Raw genomic sequence first — 18676 nt, forward strand, 5'->3', positions numbered from 1 at the left:
AAACTAGTAGGGGTACAAAGAATAAATGTCATTTCATAAAAATAAAAAATAAAATAAAAAATTAGGTGTCGTGTAAAATTGTTTTGAATTTGAGAAATTAATTAGAATCGTCCAACCTCCAGTCAAAAATAAAATAAAAATAAAAATTAGGACCTGTTGAATTACCGTTCTCCGAAATAATTCTTTATTAAAAAAAAACAAAACAAAATTTTCAATGCCTATTTTTTATTTGCTTGTTTTAAAATTTTAATTTTCATAATTTCTTTTTAGGGTAAAAATTTGAGAACATGCATGATTCTGTTATTGTTTTTGAAAATTGTTTCATAGAATTGTTCCTAATTTAAGATTTGGTGAACAAGGACAAAAACTGTTTTAAAGCAAAACAAATTACGTATGGAATCCACATGAGCAAGTTAGGAAATAGTATTGCAAGAAAGAAAGTAATCCTTCCTCAGTTTACTACAAATGCATTGGCGTGTTATTTTTGCAAATTGTTTATGACTTATGAAGATGACTGCATGAACTCAAAATGAGACGCATCACGCATGTGATTGAGGTGAGGACAACCGTAATCCAAGTTATGGTTTATGGATTGTGATTGAGGACAACCGCATCACGCATCACGCATCAACTTATGGTTTATCGTTTATGCCTTATGGCCAAAAGATCCAACTTCTTTGATCTCATCCTTTGGTGCTTGTCACATGGAACACGATTTACTAAAGTTTGATTCGTGCCTTCTTTTTTTGGAAAGTAAAAAAAAAAAAAAACTAAAGTTTGGAATTTCAAAAGTGGAGTTGATATTTCGTTAATAAGTAGAGTTTTTCTTGAACTAACAATCGATTTTCCTAAGGCTATTTTTAAATTGAGGAAAAGAGATGATTGACTATGTAGCATCGATACTGACACGGGACACGTGACACGATACGACACAATACTCCGACAAGTTAATTTTAAAAAATGTTAGATTTCGACACGTTAGGACAGGTTTTGATATTAAATAATATTTTTAAATTATGTAGTGTATATTATATTCAATATTCAATAATTTAACAAAAAAATAAAACTAAAATTGTAATATTCATCAATTTTACAAAGAAACATAAAATATCCAAAATATTTATATTAAATTTAATAAAATAGTAATCGTAATCCAACGAATCTAATAGTTGGAATTAAAAACTCAACGCAACGCAACCTTTGAACCTTTTTTGAATTTCTATAACGCGTATTAGAGTGTCGAAGAGTGTCGAAGTGTCAAAGAGTGTCGAGAAGTGTCGGACACGACACATCAAAGTTTTTGAAGTGTCGGTGCTTCAAGGTGATTGATACAATTAATACAAAATAAGAGTTGTTTCATTATTTTATATAGATGTAGAGGGTGAGCGGGACATAAAGACTGATACATAATAAAAATAAAAATAAATTCGAATATGATATGGAGTATCTCATTCTAATTCATACATATGTTTTTCTTTCCCCACATACACAGTACAACTCTATTTTTTCTTAATATGATCATGTTATGTAGGAGAATATTATCATATAATAAAAAAGCAGAAAAAATATTGAGATATGTTATTTTACCCATTTTTTTCTATCTTTGCCTACTATTTTCCAATACTATTATATCAGAATTTCAATTATTTTTATTATTAGATCAGAATCTCGGTAGGAAAAAGAAATGATAAAAATATTTAAGATTTTGATATAATGATATTGGAGAGTGGTAGATAAAAAAAAATAAAGAAGGTAAAATAACTTATTCCAAAAATATTAAAATAAAAAGTTATAAAATTATCACAATTAATTTGTTCACTAATGACTAAAATTATCTCACATGATGTAATCATATTAAAAAATCTTGAGATAATTCCTTTCTATTTTTCATTTATATGATGATTAAATTACTTTGTTGTCCTTGACCTAAAAAGGCGGACAACCAAGTTCTATTGGTGGATTACATATTGTAGGAATTTTAAAACATAAAAAAATGTTGTCATAAAATATTATTTTTAAAAAATAAAAAGAATATAAAGAGCATTTGTTAAATATTCTAGAACTACAAAAAATAGAAAGAATACAAAGAGCATTTGTTAATATACTAGAACTACAAAAAATAGAAAGAATATAAAGAGCATTTGTTAATATTCTAGAGCTACAACAATTTAAATTTTAAAGTTTGCAAAAAAGCACGTGAGTAAATGAGTCATTTAGAAGCCGCGAACCGAAAGAATAGGACAAAGACGTATCAAAATTGCATTTAAACTGCATGCAAAAGAGCGAATTTCTAATTCCCAAAAAGTTGTAACGAAACTCAGCGCAAAGCGGGGGGGCATTTCTGTCATCTCACCTGGTCTTCAAAACACCTCGCGGTAGCTCCTCTTTTCAAGTTTCACAATATTCACAAATACACAGACATGGAGACACAAACACTCATTCTCTCACTCCATTTATAAATTCTCATTCTTCTCCGTACAAATCCCCAAATCAACAAAAACCATTAGAGAAAGAGAGAGAATGGCAGCTTCCGACGGAAGCGAGTACTTCGAGATAGGATCCATCGCGAGCGAAAGCTTCGCGAGGGCCTCCAACGCCGACACGGTGGAGGAGGACGAGGCGGAGCTTCAGTGGGCGGCGCTCTCTCGCTTGCCGTCGCAGAAGCGCAGCAACTTCGCCCTCCTCCGCGCCTCCTCTTCCCGCCTCCAAACTCCTCCGCAAGGCTCCGGCACCGACAATTTAGTCGACGTCAGGAAGCTGAACCGCTTCCACCGTGAACTCGTCGTCAAGAAGGCCCTCGCCACCAACGACCAAGACAACTACCGCCTCCTCTCCGCCATCAAAGAACGCCTCGACAGGTTCCGCTCTCGAATTATTATCGTTCCTTTTTTTTTTTGAATTTCTACAGACTAATGTTTGTACGATTGTTCAAAATTATGGATCTGTGTTATTATTGTGGATAACGTCAGGGTTGGATTGGAGGTGCCGAATATTGAAGTTAGATACAAGGACTTGACCATCAGTGCTGACGTTCAAATCGGTTCCAGAGCTCTGCCAACTCTGATCAATTACACTCGGGATGCATTTGAGGTTAATTAATTTCGTCTTCATATGCTTTTCGTTTTTTTTTTAATTTTGATGACGTACGAATCGTTTTTGTGACTAATGTATGCGGTTAATTGCGCGCAGAATATCCTAACCAAGTTGAGGATATGTCGACCTAAACGGCATTCCCTTACCATCTTGGACAATGTCAGTGGCGTCATCAAACCTGGAAGGTAATAATGATTTCTTCTTCTTTAAATATTCTTCTCCGTTGCTCGTTGATTTTTTTGTTACGCAACTGAGTACACGGTTTCGTCTGAATCAAGTTATTTCTGTTTTCTGGTTTATATGGTGAAATGGGATAGTGTTATTAATGTAGTTTGGATTCAGGACGGAACGTGATATTAATAGTATCACGAGTGAAGGTCCTTTATTTGACAAGTTCAGAATTTTCATGTGTTCCGTTGTAAACCGGTATCCCACTTTTTTTGCTAAGCAGGATGACTTTGTTGCTTGGACCTCCTGGATCGGGCAAATCCACCTTACTTTTGGCTCTCGCTGGCAAGCTTGATTGTAACCTAAAGGTCCGTGGTCCTTTGTTTCTATATATATTTGTAATACTATTAATAAAGGAACACATGTGAGAGACATTTACTTTTCTTTGTGAAAATATTAGTACTGACGAGTCCAGGATTAAAATTTTAAACCCCTCCCAAAGATAGTACTGGGGAGGATCGAACACATGTTCTTACCCCATCTGCTCAGCTCCATGCGCCAACTGAGTTACCATCATGTAGTGAATTTTTGGTCTTCTGTATTAACTTCTCACTGTTGAAAATTCACACACACTCACCAATTGGCCCACACCAACACGAAACACTTACACACTAAATCTTAGCAGTTGATTTTATATGAATCTCACTGTTATAATTTATTGTGGTATATTTATTAATTAATTATTAATTTTTAATAAATTATAAGCATCAGATGGACAAAAATCAATGGTTAAAATTTTGTGTGTGTGTATATATATATATATATATAGGGATACATTATTTTACTAATTTTTTTTTCTACCTACCTTTACCTACCACTTTCTAACACCGTAAGATCAGAATCTCAAGAAGAAAGAGATAACAAATCTAAAAATAATATATATGGGGCATGATCTTATTACACAGATGTAAAAATAATAAAATTTACTCTCAATCTAAACCGTTGAATTTTGATATATGGTAGTTATAATTTATTGGAAATTCATAATTAATTAATGAAAACAATACAATTAATTATTGGAAATTCATAATTAATTAATGAGAACAATTCAATTAATCACATTCGTTTGATGGACGGAAATCAACAGTTAAGATTTAGTGTAAGAATTATTATTTTTATATCCTGTAAAAATAATAAGTCTTACACCAAATTTTGACAGTTGATTTTCATGTATCAAACGGTTAATTAATGAATGTGATCCAAAAAGTCACAACCATTAAATTTACAGAAATCAACGGTTAAAATTTGATACAAGACTTATTATTTTTACATCAGTATAAGTTGATCATGCCTCACACACACACACATATATATATATATATGCTTTTCCAGCAATATAATGCTTTTTAGTGATCTATTTATTTTAACTGCATAAAATATGGAAAAAAATGTATATCATTTTAAAGAATAAAAATTTATGTCATTTTAAGTGAGAAAAAGAGATAGATAAAAATGGAAAGAGAGTGGACCAAAAAATAAAATAAAGGTATGGATCTTACTTTGTTGTGAGAGTGAAGTGACACAAATTGTATCATCTAAAAGGACAAACACTCTTCCAATAAAATATTTTCCTTAGCAGTACGGTAAAATTCAAAATGTCTCTGATATTTTTTTGGTAAACTCTGATATTTTATGTGTTTTTATATTGACACGGCTGAAGGCTTATTTTTAAACTGCTCTTTTATAATTTGATTTACATATTACTTTCTCTCACAAAAAAAAACGGATACTTAATAATAATTTAATTATTGAGGTATTTATTTAATTTTAGATATGATTAATAGCCGTACCTGACCAGCAGTTCATTAACTTTTTAGAAAAAATCATTTAATTGATTTGATGTATTGTATTTTAAGATATTTGTGACATATAATATTAAGGGGAATATTAGTTTTATGATACATATGAGTAATTCTCTCAGGCTATAGAGAGAAATTAAGTGGGGCTCACCATTAAAAAGCAAAAAAAGAAAAGAAAAAAGAAAGGGTGCAGTTTTCGAAGTGAGAGAAAATGAGATAACTATTTTATATAAAATAAGAGTAATATTTCTTTAATATTAAACATTAATTAATGAATGACTAGTAATTAACTCGAGAAATGGAAAATGCTCGAGCTCTAATACCTCTTTAAACGAAAAAACTTTCCCAATTATTTTTATAAAATCTTTTATCATAATTTTTTTATTATAATAAATATTTTTTTAAGATGAGTTTTTATCATAAAAAGTTTTTTAAGATGAACGTAATTTTTTAAAAAAAGTTATAAGATGTTTTGCTAAATAATTCATTTTAGCTTAAGTTTTAAAAATTTAAATTTTTTATATTATCACCAAATTGTTAAATCACTTTTAACTTTTATTTTTTAAGTTTTTGTTTTTAGCTTTAACCTTTGAAATAAATTTTAACTTAGAAAATAGCTTGGAAAAAGACACGTCAAAGATGTCCGACTTTTTTATTTTTTTGGTGGAGGGGGTCTGACTTTTTAACTGCTACCTGTGACTCTGATGCTTTTTGAATGTTTTGTAGCATGTCATTTTCTTTTTTTATTTCTGCTTATTCTCTCTATGTATAAAGTTTCTGTTTATACAATCATGTCATCAGTAGTATATTAGTAACATAAAGTAATTATAAAACGTGACAATTAATTTAGTTAGTAAAATACTTTGCTCAGTGTAAGAAAGGTGTGTTTGTACCTACTGGGTGCAGCTCAGTTGGTAACTTGGCGGTGAGTTAGTGAGGTTGGATATGTGCTTGATTCCTGCTGAATGCATTCTTGGGGAGGGGGCTGAACCTTTAGCCATCACTGTTCCCCGCACTCCGGATTAGTCCCATAGCCAGCTCAAAGAGTCGAAGCTCGTGGGAATACCGGAGGGAGCCAACTCGTTTCAAAGAAATAATTAGGGTTGGGTAACTCAAAAAAAAAAAAAAAAAAAAGGTGTGTTTGTTTGTTTTCTATAGTATTTATTGAAAGGACACCAAAGTATTTGAGTCCTTTCTTCACGTGTAATCATGACAATGGGGAAAGAAAATCAGATACGTATAGTTATGACTTATGAGATTATGTAGTATTGGCTTTTGGCTGCTGGCAGTACATGTAATTTTAGATTATGCAGTAATTTGGTTTTGTAAATTGTTGTTCTGCCGTTCTACTCTCAGACTCATACTTTTCCAAATTTTAAGCCGTTGTGGTACTGTACGCAGCATACTTCAAAAACCCGTGCTCATTTTATAATGCGCTACTCTTTTAATTTTTTTTTTTGCTGTTCTATTTCTCCAGAAAACTGGTAGTATAACATACAATGGCCATGAGGCAGATGAATTTTATGTTCGAAGGACTTCAGCGTACATTAGCCAAACAGATAATCACATTGCAGAACTGACAGTACGAGAAACTTTGGACTTTGCTGCTAGATGTCAAGGTGCACAAGAAGGTTTTGCAGGTATAGTTAACTTTATCACGTTGAAGGATTTTATATATATTTGACAATTAAATTTCTACTGCAAAATGCGTTAAAGTCTTTCTATCTTCTGACAAGTTTGAACTTTTTCTTACAGCATATACGAAAGATCTGGGCCGCCTAGAGAATGAAAGGAACATACGACCTAGTCCACAAATTGACGCATTTATGAAGGTCATCATCCTAAATGTGTAGTAGTGTAAGAAAATAACGCATGCCTGCACGTATCTATATAATGTATCTAATTACGTGAGGTCGGTTTAACTCCACAGGCATCATCTGTTGGAGGTAAAAAGCACAGTGTGAACACAGACTACATTTTGAAAGTTCTTGGTCTCGATGTATGTTCAGAGACAATAGTTGGCAACGAAATGCTCAGGGGGGTCTCCGGTGGCCAGAGAAAGAGAGTTACAACAGGTGTCTCCCTCCCATCTTCTGGAATTAGCTGTATTTGTTCAGCATCTTTCATGTTTATTTCTGTCCCAGATCCTCTCTTCTTTTTTTCTTCAGTTAAAGTTAATGTTTCTAATTATAATTTGTAATGTATTATTAAGGGAATCAAAAGAAACTTCAGCTATAATTCTATTTTCAACATCAGGTAGAAGAATAGCATTACATATACTTGCAGAAGCTACGTTTCCGTTGAAAGACTATTGCATTGTTGCTTGTACTGACACAAAGATTTTATGTTGCTTCTTGGATTGATTAGGAGTTTCTAGATAGTCCAAAAATAATGAATTTTATAAATCTTTTAATTTATCTAAACTAGAAGACTTCAAATGCTGTGATGACTCTGATTTAAGTCATGCAGTTGCAGCAATCACTGACATGTTGTATTGCATCTTTTAGGAGAAATGATTGTTGGTCCAAGAAAAACACTATTTATGGATGAAATTTCAACTGGACTTGATAGCTCTACTACATTCCAGATAGTAAAATGCATAAAGAATTTTGTTCATCAGATGGAGGCCACAGTACTCATGGCTCTCCTTCAGCCAGCTCCTGAAACATTTGAGCTATTTGATGATCTTGTGCTCCTGTCAGAAGGGCACGTGGTATATGAAGGCCCTCGAGAAAACGTGCTTGAGTTTTTTGAGTCAGTAGGTTTTAAACTTCCACCACGTAAGGGGATTGCAGACTTTCTTCAGGAGGTATATCTTCTTAACATACTCTTATGATCAAGTGCTCCCTTGAATTCTTGCTTGACTTCTTTTCTTTTGTCAGGTGACCTCTAAGAAGGATCAAGCACAATACTGGGCCGATCCTTCAAAGCCATATCAGTTTGTCCCAGTTAGTGAGATTGCAGAAGCCTTTAGAAATTCAAGATTTGGAAGGTATATGGAATCCATGCAGGCTCATCCATATGATAAATCAAGGTGTCATCCTTCAGCTTTGGCTAGAAATAAATTTGCTGTGTCAAAATGGGAGATCACTAAAGCTTGCTTTGCACGAGAAGTTCTTTTGATCAGAAGGCATAGTTTTCTTTATATTTTTAGGACCATCCAGGTATTCTTGATTTGATATGGTACTTAAACTTGTTCTTTGAACTCCTTCTTTCATTTCAGAATTGAAAAGATTCTATTATACTTATATAAGTGAAGTCTTTATCAATTGAAAGTCATATAATAGGGTCGTTACAATATAGTTTAAGAATCCAAACCCAATAACATTAAATACTTTTCTATTGAATTTTACTGTTAAGGAAAGTAGAAAATAGTTTCAAAGAATCATGAATCTTTTTATGCAGATACTGTAGTTTTATTGAAATTGACTGAATCATGTGCATGGTCTCTTGTTCTCAACTTTTTACCATGATTCCGTTATTGGACATCATGTAGGTAGCCCTTCAATGGTCTCTTGTTATAATTCTATAAGCTCATAAACATCCACTTAATGAAATCTAAATTAAGATTTGGCGTATCGAAGTTATATACTACAGCTTAAATTGAATTATTTGCATTTCAAGTTGTCTATGATTGTTATTTACTTACTTCGTGTGACTACATACTTTGCATGCTTACATCTTTTTGACAAAGTTTGACAATAAAAATTAATGTTCTTAGAGGAAATACAATCTGATAGAGTTGTAACTTGAACTCCTACATCAGAAAACATGATAACTAGCTATTATTTGTTTTATGTTCATATGTCGAATACATAATAACTGCTTTTGAGGAAAAACTACTATTTGTAATTTCTCAGTTTTTTGTCAATTTTCTCACTATTGGTATGTATTTTCATTTTCTCGTATTGCCAAAGGTTGCTTTTGTTGCATTTGTCACATGCACAGTATTCCTGCGGACGAGGTTACATCCCACAGATGAGGCTTACGGAAACCTTTATCTTTCTGCTCTATTTTTCGGGCTGGTTCATATGATGTTTAATGGGTTTTCTGAGTTGCCTCTAATGATATCTCGGCTTCCTGTATTTTATAAGCAAAGAGATAATTTATTCTATCCTGCATGGGCATGGTCAATTACCAGTTGGATTCTTCGTATTCCTTACTCCGTGATAGAGGCTGTTATATGGACTGTTATTGTATATTACACTGTTGGATTTGCCCCTGCAGCGGGAAGGTATCTTAATTTCATAACATATTTCTGTTGCGATTTTTCTTCTCTTTTTCCCTCGTAATCATTGCATTGTATTAAATGTTTCAGGTTTTTTCGCTACATGTTATTACTTTTTGTAATGCATCAAATGGCGTTAGGTCTCTTCCGGTTGATGGCTGCTATTGCACGAGATATGGTTCTTGCAAATACATTTGGATCAGCTGCGCTGCTGGTTGTATTCTTGCTGGGAGGATTTATTGTCCCTAAAGGTAGGCGGCACCACAAAATTATTAGAGAAAAGATAACTGCATTGCTGTTAGTGATTTGGATGTTATTCTTATTCCTTCAGGAATGGTTAAGCCGTGGTGGATTTGGGGTTATTGGTTGTCACCCCTTACCTATGGACAACGTGCAATTACAGTCAACGAATTTACTGCTTCAAGATGGATGAAGGTATTTTATTTGGAATGTAATTTTCTTCTTATTTGCCTGTTACTTTTTGATTTCACTAGTTAATACTGTTAAGGAAACTTTACCCAAAAACTTAAGCTGTCAAAGAACAGTTTTCATTTGTAGTACCTTCGCATGTAGTCCTATGATAACTTGCTCTACGAAGAATGTGTTCAACAATTAAGGATTAATATTTTTGACCGCCTTGTGATATAGGCTTTAATATCATGTCAAGAATCAATCAAAATCTTAATCTGAAGGTGTGAATCATCATAAGTATTCTTTATTTGGAATGACTCTAGAGAATATTTATGAATTATTTTGTTAATTGTCTGCAGAAATCAGCAATTGGGGACAACACAGTTGGGAACAATATCCTCCATTCACAAAGCCTACCAACTGAAGATTACTGGTATTGGGCTGGTCTTGGAATTTTAATAGTCTATGCACTTTTTTTCAACAACATGGTCACTGTGGCCTTGGCCTATCTGAATCGTAAGTTTTGAATTATATTTTCCCATTTTTTTTTTCCAATTTAGAACATGCATTCTCTCTTAATATATATATATATATATATATTTATATCCCTTTTCTTCTTCGTCTCTATTACTTTTAATACAGCACTTCAAAAAGCACGTACAGTTATTCCTTCAGATGATGACTCGGAAAAGAATTCTTCCAGAGATGGTAATGAGCCAACCATAATTTGCATGAATAATCACATATTATCTACTTCACTTTGTTGGACCAGAGAATCAAAGATTGATGATATATTGACCAAAAATATTTCACAAATCATCACTTGGTTATGCAGTCAGTAATCAGGCCCGTGAGTTGAGAACCCCTACCAGATCTGCGAGAGAGGACCATAATACGAAAGGAATGATTCTTCCATTTCAACCATTAACAATGACATTCTATAATGTCAATTATTTTGTTGATATGCCAAAGGTGAGGGGATTTGTTGTTTCTAATTCTATCAACTGAAATACAATAATGCGATATATGCATTGACATAAACACCAGAAAATATAGGAGAGATCTCTTTAATTACCATTAACTGATTCTAAAAGCATTTTTTTTTACAGGAGATAAGCAAGCAAGGCGTACCTGAAACCAGGTTGCAGCTCTTGGATAGTGTGAGCGGAGTTTTCTCACCGGGTGTCCTTACAGCATTAGTGGGGTCTAGCGGGGCCGGAAAGACCACTTTAATGGATGTACTTGCTGGCAGGAAAACTGGAGGGTATATAGAAGGGGACATTAAAATATCTGGTTACCCAAAAGAGCAACGGACATTTGCCAGAATATCAGGATATGTTGAACAAAATGACATACATTCTCCTCAAGTAACAATTGAGGAGTCACTATGGTTTTCTTCATCTCTTCGCCTTCCAAAGGAAATTACCGTTGAAAAAAGACGTGTAAGTTGTTTCGTGACACATTGTTTATCTGATTGTATTGAATTATTTCCAACTTTAATATACTGAGATTAATATTCTGCAGGAATTTGTTGAACAAGTAATGAAACTAGTTGAGCTTGATACTCTGAGACATGCTTTGGTTGGTATGCCAGGTAGTTATGGGTTATCAACAGAGCAAAGAAAGCGATTAACAATTGCAGTGGAGCTTGTAGCAAACCCTTCCATTATTTTTATGGATGAGCCGACGTCTGGACTTGATGCACGTGCAGCAGCTATTGTTATGCGAACTGTTCGTAATACCGTTGATACTGGAAGAACTGTGGTTTGCACCATACATCAACCAAGTATTGATATATTTGAAGCATTTGATGAAGTTAGTTCAATTACAACTTTTTAGTCATTTGACTTTTTTGATAACTAATGGTGCACTAGCTTCTATCTAAGAATCTAAACCTTGGTTTTTACTACCCAGTTAATTCTCATGAAACGTGGAGGACGAATTATATATGGGGGAAAGCTTGGTGTGCAGTCACAGATAATGATAGATTACTTTCAGGTGACGTAACGATTTAGTTTTATAGTATTATTATTATCATTACTTTTCACTCCCTAAACATGATTATCAGTACATCAAGGTAGAAACTTAATCAATGAAATGTAAGATGACACCATCTTTATATGGCAGATAATCTATATGACACTATCTTTAACTTAGTGTTGCATTCTGTGAAAAAGTTACACCTTAATGGCTCTCCTTCTAAAATGTCTAACTTCGCCACAAAGCTTTATCTTCTGTAATCTACAATTACAAGAGTGCTATTGTAGAATTTCTTTCATGACTGTCTAATTACTGCTTCTGCAAATGGAAACATCCGGCTTTTCCTTCAAACACTAGTTTTTTTTGTTTCCCTTCTTTATATGATACAATCATATATTAGGTTTTGCTAGTATGAATATGGTTATCCTGTTGTTAGATGCTTATACTTAGATTTTATATTTATCCTCACTTTGGAGATTCTTCTTTGTACTTCTAGCTTTTAATATAATAGGAAGAGCCATGAGCAGAGTAGGTCAGATGATACTTCGTGGGATTTTCATGAATACGTATAAAAGAACAGAGCTGGGGGGAAAGGAAGAGAACACGTACAAAAGAACAGAGTGAGGAAGAGATAAGAAAGAGAATCAGGAGAGTGGAGAATAATTTAGAATTCCATTATTCTTAGTTAAAGAAAACATAACTATAGTCTAGATGTAACTTTTGATCTTATCTGGCATCTCTAATTTCTTAAATATTTGTGACTGAGTATGACAAAAAATGCCTCTGCCTAATAGTTTTTCTGTTTTTTTTTTTTTTTTTTTGGATTTCTTTTCTGAAACAAATTTAAGGATGCAAATGTACTTTCTTTTGTTGCTTATCTTTTTTATTTGTGGTTGTTTTCCTATTTGCTCTGCAGGGAATCAGTGGAATTCCCCCTATTCCAAGTGGGTACAATCCAGCTACCTGGGTGCTTGAGGTTACTACACCTGCTACTGAAGAAAGAATTGATGCAGATTTTGCAGAAATTTACAAGAATTCGGAGCAATTCAGGTGTTTTTAATAAGCGCTTTTGACAGTCTTATTTTCATTCCTATTTTTGTGGTAAGCTGGGAGAGAGATGATACAGATAAAAAGCCCATCTTATAGAAGGAAAAAAAACCATGATGTTACAACCCTTAAGCTACAGGTGGTAGAAGAGAAAGATTGTTTTTCAGATGAATGATTAAACTTTTTAATCAATGTTTTAATCAGGGGGGTGGAAGCTTCTATTTTGCAATTTGGACAACCTCCTGCCGGCTCAGAACCACTGAAGTTTGATTCTACATATTCACAAAACCTTTTGCAGCAATTTTTTCTATGCTTATGGAAACAAAATCTTGTTTACTGGAGAAGTCCACCATATAATGCCATGAGGATATACTTCACCACAATCAGTGCTGTGATATTTGGTACCGTATTTTGGGATGTTGGTTCAAAAAGGTAGCCATTTTCTATGTTCTCATTTGTTGTAAAGGGAATTCTTTTATGAATGTAATACTAGACCGTGAAGAGGCCAAAATTGGAATATATTATTTAAATGGAGCTGCTTAAGTAGACAAAGGAGGACTGACTCTATATAAGACTTGTTAAAATGATTATTTCTTGGGATCTTTTAAGGCAAACTAAAACTCGCAGGGCTGACTGCTCTAATTATCCTGAAGTCAACCCTTAGATATATATATATATGTGTGTGTGTGTGTGTTAAAATTCAAAAATTCCTTTTGTTTGATCAAAAATAGATTAAATGTTATTGCTGGTGAAAGTTTTCTGACCCCAGTACTAATGAAACAGTTGTCATCAATGTTCTGCAGGGCATCAACTCAAGAGTTATTTGTGCTTATGGGAGCTCTTTACTCCGCATGCTTGTTTCTTGGGGTAAACAACGCTTCTTCTGTACAACCAATTGTTTCAATAGAAAGGACAGTGTTTTATAGAGAGAAGGCAGCTGGAATGTACTCTCCAATCGCATATGCGGCAGCCCAGGTAGGTCTTACGATACTGGAAATTATTTTCATGGTTAAATTTTTTATGCGATTTACTTATAATGATTGCTTAATCTGGTTAACAGGGGCTTATAGAGATACCATACATTGCTGTTCAGACAATAGTATTTGGTATAATCACATATTTCATGATCAATTTTGAAAGGACAGCCGGTAATATTTCAACTTTCCATGTGTAGATATTTTTTGCTTCTACTTGGAATCCACTTACAATGTAGTAATAAGAACAGTGACCATCTTCCTCCCCCACCCTCTCAAAACAGATTTTGGAATGTTGAAATTCGTAGTTGAATTACTTACCTTCGTGTCATAATAATACATGGTTATTTTGGCGGTAGTGTTGGTGTGTATAGATTGATTATTGACAATAGTGGAAATTGTACTAGACCCAGTTCCTTCTAGAAATCGTTTATAGGATATGCTTTCTTGAATGGTTTCAAGAATTTTAACAGTACTACTTGAAGTAGGTATCTCGTACGTCATTCCATAAGCGCTATTGGTTTTAATATAGGAGGACATATTAAGGAAGGAAGTCAAATATGCCTCAAGCAAAGAGTTTCATTCATTAATTAAATAATTGCTGTCAACTTTTATTGTCCTCCAATTCATAAAACAAAAATAAATTGAAGTTTTATTTAAGTTTTCCTCTATCTAGTTTCATTTATATTTCTAATATCAGTTTTAGGTGAATATGCGTTTTGTTTTCTTCAATTTTTCTTGAGAAATGAAATGTTACATCTGCAAGTTTAGCTTTTTATTTTAAGTAGGCTTTCTTTTCAAATGAAAAGTAGAAGGCAGAAATGATTGTAGATGTTACATGTGAATAAAATGTATGTGCTCAAATAGATAATTTTTCTTTATCGCAGGAAAGTTTTTTCTCTATCTTGTGTTCATGTTCCTAACGTTCACCTACTTCACCTTTTACGGCATGATGGCTGTTGGTCTTACACCTTCCCAACACCTAGCAGCTGTTATTTCTTCAGCATTTTACTCCCTGTGGAATCTTCTTTCAGGTTTTCTCATCCCACAAGCGGTGAGTAATCCCATACTTTCTAGACATTTTTTCTCTTTAAGAATAATGAATGAGTTAATTCAGAGCTGAATATAATACATGCATTGCCTTATAGTTAAATAGGGAAGTCGTTTTCCATTGTCCAATTAATTACGAAAAAATATCATAAGGCGTAGTTAGTAGGTATTGAAAACCCAGAATCATTCAGTTGATACAAGCAAAATCTTACAACTGGACTCAATGACATTATAACTTAAGGGGTAAGCGGGTAAGCTTAAACTTCCCTACTTTTGTTAATGCAGTCATTGGTAGATTATTGTTTTCTGTATGTTTCCATATTCTTACGTGTACTATATTCGTGAAAGAAAAAGAGAAGTGAACCTTTGCAACTAAATTCCAATTCAGTTTCTTGGATTTTTATTTTTTTTAAAGTGTGAGAAGTTTTCATTTCTCTCGGGTTCTAATGCAATGATTCTTGTAATGTCTCAGAGTATTCCGGGATGGTGGATTTGGTTCTATTATATCTGTCCAGTTTCATGGACGTTACGGGGTATCATCACGTCTCAGCTAGGTGATGTGGAAACCAAAATTGTGGGACCTGGATTCGAGGGCACTGTGAAAGATTATTTATCTCATAGTCTTGGTTATGATCATACAATCAACGGATTTACATCTGTGGGACTCTCAGTGATAGTGCTTATTGGATTTATTCTCCTCTTCTTTGGTTCTTTTGCTGTATCAGTTAAAGTTTTGAATTTCCAAAGAAGATGATTTGGTGATGTGGTTTGAAAAGATGGGAGGAGCTACTCTTCAACATCGGAGCAGATGATTCTGACACTGGGTGACAGAGGTTTGGGATGCTATGTCCAAGTGATTGAGGATGATGCCTGAGAAAATCATCATTGCACGGGGGTCTGGTTATAAAACCTAAAAAAATGACGACGTGTGATCCAACTGATGAGGTTTTTCCTTCTTTTCTTATCCTGCGGATTGCCAGAGGAATTCCAATTTTGAAGCCAAATAAATTTGAAATTTTCGGGTCTTTTTGGTTTCATCTTTTCAGTGAATAGCTCTGCTCCTAGCCATTTTGCTGGTGTAGCGTCGAGGCGTTCTGTTTTGCCCCTAGATCAGTGTAAAAGATTAGGATATAAAGGGATTGTTTTAGACGATGATTTTATCATCTAGATACAGATCAAAGTATATGGAATTTTTTTTTTTTTTTTTTCATATGATCCCACATGGATCTATACACTTTTATGTATGTGTGTAAGAGATAATTTCTACAACATTGGAAGCATTAATCTTATCATTATATTAGTTTCTTTTAAAAAGTTTGTTATTATTTAGTTCATTAAAAAATTTAAAACAGTACCATATTTATTTTTATGAAAAATAATTTTGGAAATATATACAAAGGGAATAGTGTTCTCTAACTTCAAATGCAACATAATTTGAGTTCACCCACATTAAAACCTTCGATACAAATACGATTTGCTTATTTGGTATATTCACATGACATGGTATGAATAACTTGTTGTAACGCCCGACCCGGCTGCTTTAAGAATCAACGACTATCCCCACATACTAACACGAGACTTTTCAGTGTGCTTTTTTCTCACTCGCACACTTCTCGGGAAAACTTCCCAAGAGGTCACCCATCCCAGAATTGCTTCAAGTCAAGCACGCTTAACTATGGAGTTCTTCCGTTCCGGGCTACCGAAAAACAGATGCATCTTGTTAGTATAGGTAGTACCAATTAATTCTTATAAGCTACCCCAAATTGTGCAGTCTCATACCTGCATAGTCTTTGGAATCCCTCTCTTTCGGGTGTTGATTCGATTCATTCGTGCATGTAACCCCGCACTGGAAGCCTGTCAGGAGCCGCTCCTTGTCTGTGCCTCTTTGCACCGGCGATCACTCCCCGCCTTCGTTAGCGCTCGGGATGTTACATGGCGGCTCCTAACAGGCTTCCAGTGCGGGGTTACATGCACGAATGAATCGAATCAACACCCGAAAGAGAGGGATTCCAAAGACTATGCAGGTATGAGACTGCACAATTTGGGGTAGCTTATAAGAATTAATTGGTACTACCTATACTAACAAGATGCATGTAACGCCTGGCAACTTGCAAGGATCAACGACTGTCCCTACACACTAACACGAGACTTTTCAGCGTGCTTTGTCCTCACTCGCACACTTCCCGGGAAAACTTCCCAGGAGGTCACCCATCCCAGAATTGCTCCAAGTTAAGCACGCTTAACTATGGAGTTCGTCCGTTCCGGGCTACCGAAAAGTAGATGCATCTTGTTAGTATAGGTAGTACCAATTAATTCTTATAAGTCATTCATAATTGTACCGTCCTATACCAGCACAGTCTCTGGAATCCCTCTCTTTCGGGTGTTGATTCGATTCATTCATGAACCCCCAAGCTGCAAGATTTGGCATGAGCTGCTCATTGTCCGTGCCCTTTCACACCGGCGATCACTCCCTGCCCTTGCCAGCTCTTGGGTTGTTACAATGCATCTGCTTTTCGGTAGCCCGGAACGGAAGAACTCCATAGTTAAGCGTGCTTGACTTGGAGCAATTCTGGGATGGGTGACCTCCTGGGAAGTTTTCCCGGGAAGTGTGCGAGTGAGGAAAAAGCACGCTAAAAAGTCTCGTGTTAGTATGTGGGGATAGTCGTTGATTCTTGAAGCGGCCGGGTGTTACACTTGTGAACTTCAAGTACAATACAACACAAATAATTTGTTTATGACACGATACAATATAAATAATTTGTAAAAAAATTAAAGCGGATTATTTTCGGGTTCGCTGACTAAAACAAACACGATAAATTTGAAAATAAGTTAACCTAAACACGAATTTTTCATGGAAAATATAGCTCTCCTGTTGTTGTAATTTTTTTTTTTGTTGCAATAACACATAAAAAGCCAAGATACATCGACAGATCTTGGATTTTTTTTTTAAAATGAGTGGGTCCTACTTTTTTTGTGTTTGCACTAAAAAAAATCTCATCTACAGTGACTGCAGAAAAGAGACCCATTTATATATCATATTTGTGTCGTGTCAATGAGACGTATTGAAAATTGCTATAACAACCCACACGTCAAGACAAGTAATAACCAGTCAAGAGCACAAGAATTAAGTGAATATAAGAATGTGCTACAACAGATAATTAGCCGCTACAACAGTTCTGCAAAAACCCACACTATTAAGTGATTTAATGGGTATTTATGACAAGTAAATCATGGAATTAATATGATAATATGAACATGGATTATTTTGATAATAAGAATGGTAAAATTGATATAAACTTATGATTTAGAGCATTTTGACACCTTTCGAGAAAAAGTGTGAATAGTAAAAATTTTCCAGGTAAAATACTACTATGAAAATTACTGGAAAAACTCAGAAATGAGACGATTATATAAATGATGTCATAATTATTAAATTATATTTCTGGGATTAAATTATAAGTGGGTTAAGTTATAAGAGTTAAGTAGCAATTAGAGTGGTCAAAGTCAACTTTTATGTGAGACCACTTAAGTGACATGGAAGTGAGAGAAAACATTAGTTAGAAACCTTCATCTCCTCCTTCTTCTCTCTCCAAACCAACGGCTATCATGGTGTCTTAGGGCAAGGAAGAGCTTTGCTTTGTTCTTCAAATTTTCACCACTTTTTAGCCACCAAATCACTAAACACCTAACATGTGTTTTGTCCTCACTCACACACTTCTTAGGAAAACTTTCCAGGAGGTCACCCATCCCATAATTACTGCAAGTCAAGCACGCTTAACTATGGAGTTCTTTCATTTCGGGCTACCGAAAAGTAGATGCATTTTGTTAGTATAGGTAGTATCAATTAATTCTTATAAGCTATCCCA

General features: G+C 34.3%; 1 protein-coding gene across 3 annotated transcripts; it reads left to right on the forward strand.

The window, feature by feature from the left end:
• The first annotated feature begins 2520 nt into the window (after nucleotides 1-2520).
• LOC133292758 (ABC transporter G family member 31-like) lies at nucleotides 2521-15699 on the forward strand. Of its 3 annotated transcripts, none has more exons than XM_061491211.1 (24): nucleotides 2521-2858; nucleotides 2970-3090; nucleotides 3190-3278; nucleotides 3545-3629; nucleotides 6598-6760; nucleotides 6876-6952; nucleotides 7051-7195; nucleotides 7628-7929; nucleotides 8003-8284; nucleotides 9038-9354; nucleotides 9439-9599; nucleotides 9680-9783; nucleotides 10119-10275; nucleotides 10402-10474; nucleotides 10599-10731; nucleotides 10869-11201; nucleotides 11284-11574; nucleotides 11674-11757; nucleotides 12656-12789; nucleotides 12991-13218; nucleotides 13590-13761; nucleotides 13847-13934; nucleotides 14648-14814; nucleotides 15283-15699. In XM_061491211.1, exons 1-24 carry the CDS (start codon nucleotides 2521-2523, stop codon nucleotides 15562-15564), a joined length of 4326 nt encoding a protein of 1441 aa, XP_061347195.1. In that variant the 3' UTR covers nucleotides 15565-15699. The 3 variants fall into 3 exon arrangements, with proteins under 3 accessions (XP_061347195.1, XP_061347196.1, XP_061347197.1); XM_061491212.1 differs by having other exon boundaries at nucleotides 10620-10731; XM_061491213.1 differs by having other exon boundaries at nucleotides 10402-10434; nucleotides 10583-10731.
• The last annotated feature ends 2977 nt before the right edge of the window (nucleotides 15700-18676 follow it).

This window comes from Gastrolobium bilobum, unplaced genomic scaffold (assembly GCF_033153095.1).
Source record: "Gastrolobium bilobum isolate Gb01-03AN ecotype WA unplaced genomic scaffold, APGP_CSIRO_Gbil_v1 utg6105, whole genome shotgun sequence".
Taxonomy (NCBI): domain Eukaryota; kingdom Viridiplantae; phylum Streptophyta; class Magnoliopsida; order Fabales; family Fabaceae; genus Gastrolobium; species Gastrolobium bilobum.